This window comes from Zeus faber (assembly GCF_960531495.2).
Source record: "Zeus faber genome assembly, chromosome: 7".
NCBI classification, from domain to species: domain Eukaryota; kingdom Metazoa; phylum Chordata; class Actinopteri; order Zeiformes; family Zeidae; genus Zeus; species Zeus faber.
The window spans coordinates 29,737,737-29,745,229 of NC_137203.1; the positions used below are offsets into that span (position 1 = coordinate 29,737,737).

The following is a 7,493-nucleotide window of genomic DNA, read 5'->3' on the forward strand; positions in this document are numbered from 1 at the left end:
CTGCATGTGTTGCAACACATGCAGCTGTGACTGGAGATTTTACTGTTTTGTCCACCCCCTGTATTAATGAAAGCACATGAGCAGTAGTTACATTACATTTTTTTAGCAGACGCTTTTATCCAAAGCGACTTACAATTATTCAAACAGTTGCATACATACTAGTTGAAGTTATAACGTGATCGGCAGGCCCCGCCGGACACTTCCATCTTGCACTTAGGAGGGTGTATCCGTGAAGCGTTCCCAAACGCAATGCGATTTTGAATCTTTCGATTACCATATACAAATAAAGTGTAGGTTCGGTCAAGAGTAAACAGAACTATATAGCCATGTAAAAGCAATACAGTTAAGTCCCTTCATTTATTAATATCTGTGCAGCATCAGCAGGGAATTACAAACAAAAAACAAAAAAGAAAACAAGAATAATGTTTCAAGTGAGGCAGAAAAAAAAAAAAATACAACTTGAATTCCGGCAAGGTAACATAAATAATATTACAAAATCCAAATACAAAATCGATTCATAAATGGACAAACAAAATGCAAAAAAGAAAATAACCTTTCGACTCATTGCAACAGTATTAATAAAAACCTTGAGGCACGGACAACTTATTAAAAAAGATAATCTACAACTGCAACCTTGCACATATTTACAATCGTGACAGTAGACAAAAGGGGTGGGGCTCTAGCCAGTGTAGGGATAATGTATTTCTTTCGAACCAAAATTGTGACCGTCACTTACTATAGAGGTCAGGATCCTATTCTACTGAATGCAAACTGGTTCAGCAGATTGATTTACTGACTCTCTGGTTAAGACTGTGTCCAGGAAGACAGGAAGGATGTTTACGTAAGAGGCAGAGATGAAGCAATAGAAAGGAACGGAATGAAGGATAGCGGGATTAGAAAAAAAAACAATCATTTTAAAACAACATCTCACTGGGCCTGTCTGGGCAAAATCAAAAGGAGAGGTTTGCTATTTTCAAACCCAGGCTTTGTTTTTTCGGTTTACATCTTTCATAACTGCACAACCTCGCTGAGCACTTTACTATTGAGAAACTTACCACTCTGCTGGAGCTTCTCACTGCCCAATACTCACTTAAATGCAGTTGGATCAAAGGTTTAAGTCTTAAAAACTCTTAAGGCCTGGGTTGAAAAATAGCAAACCTAAATATCAAGGTACTCGGGTTCTGTTTTTGTGCAACAACAGCAACATCTTGTCCGTATTTGCTATTAAACCAGCAGGCAGAAGCTGTGAGAGTTCAACTTTTGACTATATAATCCGTTTGAGACAGCATTACTGAGATAGGTCAGCAGAGGAAATTAAATGCTGCAGTTTAGAGACTGACGGTGTATGATTGAAGGGTTTTTTCCCCCCAATGGGTGCTGAGACTAGAAAGGTAGCCTCCGGCAGCAGCAGCGGCACTCATAGCTGTGAGGTCAATTAGACAAAGCAAATTGATTTTAGCCATGTCTCTAAGATGGAAGCACAGGTAAGCCAAAGCAAAGTCTACACTGTCACCTAACCACAGAAATGTGGACCAACATACCTGAATGAAACTCAAAATGCCTGAAGAGGTGACATTTTAAACGAATTGTATAAATAAGCAGCGGTGTCAACCATACGAATACATGTTAACACAATGTACAGAAAATGTTAACCTAAAAGAGGTTTAAAAACAAACAAACCAAAGCTTCTCTTTCCGAAAGAGACACCTTGATGGAGGGGAGACAAACCACGACTTCCTTGTGGATCCGTTTCTGATCTGGATAGTTTCTCCCCCTGCCGGTTATGTCAGTGAGGAGGTTCACAGAGAGGCATCAGGCGTCTCCCGCCTAGCTAAAGCACACAGGCCCGATGGTGAAGCCAAACTCATGGGTTAGTTCATTGTTGCCCAGCACCGCCAGGTCCCTGAGTGGCAGCAGCTGAAGATCCTCACTCTCGAACAGGAAGACAGATTCCCGGGTTCCTGAGTCCAGCTCTTCTGAGGGCTGGGGGGGGGGTTAAACACATTAGAATCACCTATGTATCCACAACCCCACAATCCATCCACACATCTCCCTCGATCATGATAATATACTGTGCAGATAATTCCCGCCAGCCGTGTCACTGCTGCTCACCTCACAGCCTCTCAACACCCCCAAGTAGCTCTGTGTCCTGGTGTCAGCCAGGAACTTGACCTCCCTCTCTGTTGTGCCTTGCCTGCTTCCTGGACCGCAGGAGTAGGTGACTGTCTGGCTGGAGACTCTGCTACTCAACCTCAGGAACCTCAACTGCACCACATCTGCCCCCGGATACTCAAACTGACGGATGGAGAAATATGTGTATATTTGTGATGAGGGAGTTAGAGGTGAAGGTACTGATTGCCTGTCATTAAAAAGTCACTTTTTTTTTTTTTTTTTAAATTTGAACAGAAACCTTCAGGTGAGACTAACCTGGAAGCCCTCGTCTTTTGTACTTATCCAATGGTAGGTGGTGCTGACGCCAGAGTCTTTGAGCCAAGCCTTGACTGGAACCTGAAATGTTTCATTTGTCTGATTTTATTACCTTGGTTTTCATTCATCACCACGCATAATAACACAAAATTAGCAATGTCAGAGTGAGATTTGTGTCTCTAATACCTGTGGTTGAAGTGGAGTCAAGCAGGTCTTTGCTTGTCCTGTGAAGTCACAATAGACCAGAAAGGCATCTGCGGGGCTCCCCTGGTTGGGATCCATGTAGTAATTTCCTTTGACAAGGAGGAATTAAGAGCAGAACCATTTTCCTTCAGAAACAGTCTTGTATTGTAGACTGATGACTTTGCAGCTCCATAAGAAACAGCATGCATTATATTCAATAACTGCACATCCAATGTAAATTATACATTAAACAACACTACTCTTACCGCTAGAGAAAATAGGCTGCGCCAGCCACAGCTCCAGGCATGTGGTGGCTGGATGTTCTTTAGTGCCATCTGGCGGATCAAGAAACCAGCGCAGATCTCTGTGGAGGTAGTCCAACAGCGTCTGGACCAGCAGGTAGTTGGGTTTGTCGGACACGTACATTATTTCCTAAAATATTAGGCATGAGAAATTTGGTATAACATATAAAGACTGCCTAAGAATATTGTGCGCTTCCCGTTTTCAGAAAAGAGATTTAACATGTTTTTTTAAAAAGGCTTAAATGTTGGCCTGAACGCTGCAGAAGAAGTTGCAGCAGAGTGGTAAGTTCCTCAAAAGTAAAGGGTTCAGCAAGGTTGTGCTTAGGGATAGCTTGATACCACTGTTTCATGTCTGATACTGCAACCTTGAGTATCTCCCGATACCGATCTCTTTTCCTCCTTAAACAACTAATCTGTAAATAATACATTTGTCTGGATGAACTTACTTTAACCTAGCCATCTAAAAAACATCATGCTCAAACTGTGAAACAAATATTCTACTCCAGTTATGCAGAGTCAGAGTACCCGTCTTCTCATTCAGTTTCTGGTCGTCCGGGACCTGAAACTCAAACGTCTCTGTGAACAGGAACACAAGGAGGTGTGCTATCTGCCACTTCCACTGCTGTTCTAAACACATGCATTTGCTGGCCACAAAGACATTGGTCTGTCGATCAGTTAAACAAGTTCAATGTAGAATTTCCATTGAAATGCTGTGTCTTTGTCCCAAATATCAATACCTTTTAATATTTATTGTTTATTATGGGCATAATTCATATAAACAAACAGTGTAATTTAAAGTACACAAAGGATGTATTCTTCTGCATGCAAACATCACATAAAACACAACTTTTTATTCTTTGTCTTTTGTATTTTTGAAATGTCTTTTCTATACTCTCTCTCCAAGTGTTCAAATGAACCAAGAGTTGGAAAATCAAACAACTTTTTTTTTTTTTTTTTTACAGAGTCACTCGTCAAGAACCAGATCTTTAAGAAAAAGAAGTTAAACAAAAAAGAAAATGAATCTAAACTTTCATCCATAGGTGTGAGCGAGCGGAGCATGTGTCACTGTCACTATGGATTGAGGGACTTATTTTTTTCTCCATCTTTTATGTTTAGAATTTATTTTAGTGACGGTATTGTTTTTTTTATTAGTTGTGGCGTGTAGATACAGGGGGTGGGGGGTGTCGGACTTCACCAGGTTGACACAGAAGCACGGCCCTAAGATCTCTGCTGCTTCCCCATGTTCTATGGAGTGTGCGCAGGTTTGACATCTCTCTTTACAGCATGTCGCTCGATCATTTTAGCATTTACATGTTGGTGTAGGCTAATGGATCAGATTATACTTTGTTTTGCGCATCCCTAGTTGTGTTATGAACATTTATACATGATGGGAACCATTATTTTAATAATGGTCTGGGTTGAAAAATGGCGAACCTATCCTTTAAATATTAACTGATTTGTTAGTGGTATTGCATTTCCAAGCCTAAATGAAACCATCAACTACAGAAGCAGATAATGCCCCTCTGCCCCTGCTACTATGAGGATTTTGCCAAACACCCGAAAGTCTTAACATAACAAGCAGCTTTTCCAAATAAAAGTTGACATGCCAATTCATCCTGATTCAGCCTTATACCTCTTGATTACAATTTGACATATTTCTGACTTGTTTGGCCACTATTCCCTCCAATTACCAGACACACTTGCCTTTAGCTGAGTTAGAGTCAGGTTCAATGAAGTCCCTGGAGGTCCAGGCAGCCCGGGAGGACCCTGGTACACAAACAACACAAAGGGTGAATACTTTGTGAAGCGATGTGGCTCTTTCTTGCCAAGTCAACATTTTACAAGTCTAAATATCAGAATGTTAATAGAGTGTACTCACAGGTAAGCCCTGTTGTCCTACGGGACCTGATAGTCCAGAAAATCCTTTCAGGCCCTGATGCGCACGAATAGCACTGGATTAGAACATGAACTCTGTAGAGTTTCCTGAATAAATTCCTTTTCAGAACAAGTCTTTCATCCAGCCTTCCAGCAGTCATTTTAGAAAAGGAGATATGTACATATGGTATATATTCTTTCAAATGCAGTGTGTGTGTGATTGACAAACATATTACATGTTACAAATGGACACTTACAAAAACAAACCAACGCATGTCAAATAATGGACAAAATATTATAGTGAATTACAAATTGTATATCTTCATTGTTTATTCCCTTGTTTATTCAGTTGCTCAGGGTAAAGGTGGAGTAGAGGGAGGTAAAGTGTGGTAGTATAGACATAGAGTAGGGTAGCGTTAGAGCAGAAGGAGGTAGACTAGAGGGAGGAAGTAAAGAGGAGGGATAGCATAGTAGAGGTAGAGTAGAGGGAGGTAGAGTAGAAGAAGCTCTGAACAACACTCCACCAGAGCAGGGTCTGCAGGGCAGGAGGGGTGCAAGTGATTCGGGTTCGACTTGCTTGGAGGACTCGTACTATCACACCCTGCAATTTGGGGGGGGTGGGCCCCCTGCTGGCTGGGTTCCAGTCCTGGCAGCTTGCGCCTGGTGGTTTCTGGCACGCTGCGACCTGGCGGGGCTGCAGAGAGCGCTGCTGGGTGCCTTCCGGGCTTGCTGTCGTGGGTGTCGGTTGTGGTGTGGATGTCGGCCTTTGCTCCCACTGCGTGGCTTCTCTGCAGCGGGTGCAGGTGGTAGGTGGAGGGCCCACATATCCGGCAGCCTGCTGGTGTTGGCGGGGGGGCTGACATCCAGGTGCCCTGTGCTGAGCACACTTGGCTATGTGGATGGGTGCTCGGGGCTCTCAGCTGGATGGGTCGGTTGAGGTGGGACGGGGTTGGCCGCGGGTGGGTGTGGGGGGTGGTTTGGGCGGGGTGTCGGTCTGTCAGCGTGGGACCTGGCTCCTGGCCTGCGGTCTGTGCCTGGCGCCCGTGACCTGGGTTCTATGCCTGCGGCTACATCTTGTGCCTGCACATGGGGGTGGGTTGTATGTGTGGAGTGCAGAGTCTCCTCACGCTCGGGGACTGGGTTAAGATCCTCGGGGCCGAGCGTGAGTGTTGCTCCGCGGGCTTCGGGCTTCTCTAGGGGCTAGGGGGAGCAGGGCGGGGTGCTCGGGGGTTTCCTGCGGCCGTGGCATGTCTGTATGACCGCGGACGTCAGAGGTGGCCTTGGGGCCTTTTCCGGTGCTTAGAGGCGCTACGATGTAATACGGACATCATACACCAGAACGAACTGGGACAAGTCGCGTAGACTCACGGTGGACACAACACACACAGTCAACAATGGAACAATTTTTTTATATTTAAAAAAAGAAAATGCAATCCCTGATGTGCAATGTGTCAAGATATGTGCAATACACTTAGTACTATCTGGTTCCTATTTATGGTGATTTATTTTATTTGTATGTTTCTATATATTTTATATTGTTTATAGTGTGTACTTCATATGCTCTTTATTTTCTGCTGTCCCCTTTTTGCTGCTGGAACGACGTAAATTCCCCCGTTGTGGGACCAATAGAGATTTATCTTATCTTTTCCATGTACATGTTGTTCATTTCTATGTTTATGTTTTTCCATGTACATGTTTGGTTCTATGTTTGTTATACCTGTGGTGAACTCTACTTGCAGACTAACTCTGTCCTAGATGCAATGGCTCTGTGTTGTATGCCCAGCATGCTGACCGCACAGGTCAAAAAAAAAAAAGGGAAGAAGGTGGGCGAGAGGGAGGTAGTATAGAGTAAGTGTAGTGTAGAATAGAGGTAGGTAGAGTAGAAGGAGGTAGACTAGAGGGAGGTAGAGTAGAAGGTGGTAGAATAGCATAGAGGTAGAGTAGAAGGAGGTAGAGAAGAAAGCCTTGTCCCTCTATTTCTGGAGGAACAACTGACATCGCTTCCTTTTGGAGTGAATCTGTTGTGTCTCAGGACAGGGTTTTAATGTTCTCTGACATATTTGTGGTCTTTGATGTACTCACCTTCAGCCCAAACAGACCCTAAAGGAACAAGTGAAAAAAGAGAAACAGTTACATTTGCCTCCGTCAGAATGTCAACCAGACACACAACTCATGCTCCGTAAAACATGCAAGACTTACAGGTAGCCCCGGTAAGCCCGGCCTTCCCCAACGTCCAGGTGGTCCGATGTCGCCCTGAGGACAGACGCGATAATCGTGACTAACTACTAAAATAATTCTGACTGTAAATTGTTTTCCAGAGAAATGTTCTTGTAGTAAGCGGGATAGGTGTAGGACTGCTTCCAGTGACAGTGCTGGGGTTTTGGTGTGAGCCGGCTAAACGGTTGCCATGGCTCGCAAGGCAGGAGCAGACATGGTGTTTAAAGCCAGAGCAAAACTCAAACGCTAATATTCTCCGAACATGACTTTTAGTTTTACTCATTGCGTGTTCTGTACTGCCTCTTCCCTTTGAGAAGGAGAATGTATTTTCTATTGTTCTCATTTTGAAAGAGCGCCGCTTGGTTACACCTTCTGTCATGATGTCACCGGATACAGTCATTCAGTCACATAGAGCCAATCAAATCATAAGTTCTGCTTCGGTTGAGCTGACCATGCTTCATATGCATGTTATGTTCCTTTCATTTGGTG

At 43.7% G+C, this 7,493-nt stretch overlaps 1 protein-coding gene across 1 annotated transcript; it reads right to left on the reverse strand.

The window, feature by feature from the left end:
• Positions 1 to 295: 295 nt before the first annotated feature.
• On the reverse strand, positions 296 to 2,715 carry LOC307232946 (collagen alpha-1(I) chain). Its single transcript, XM_080004161.1, has 4 exons — positions 2,614 to 2,715; positions 2,428 to 2,508; positions 2,113 to 2,295; positions 296 to 1,983 (listed from the first exon to the last, which is right to left on the reverse strand). The coding sequence occupies exons 1-4, from the start codon at positions 2,707 to 2,709 to the stop codon at positions 1,828 to 1,830; spliced, it is 516 nt and encodes a 171-aa protein (XP_079860287.1). The 5' UTR covers positions 2,710 to 2,715; the 3' UTR covers positions 296 to 1,827.
• Between the last annotated feature and the right edge of the window lie 4,778 nt (positions 2,716 to 7,493).

Excerpts from the sequence above, each read along its gene's own strand:
- LOC307232946 (XM_080004161.1), bottom strand. The coding sequence starts at position 2,709 with ATGGATCCCAACCAGGGGAGCCCCGCAGATGCCTTTCTGGTCTATTGT. Across the intron at positions 2,509-2,613 it reads TGACTCCACTTCAACCACAG|GTTCCAGTCAAGGCTTGGCT; the intron begins GTATTAGAGACA and ends GAAACATTTCAG. Across the intron at positions 2,296-2,427 it reads CAAAAGACGAGGGCTTCCAG|TTTGAGTATCCGGGGGCAGA; the intron begins GTTAGTCTCACC and ends TCCATCCGTCAG.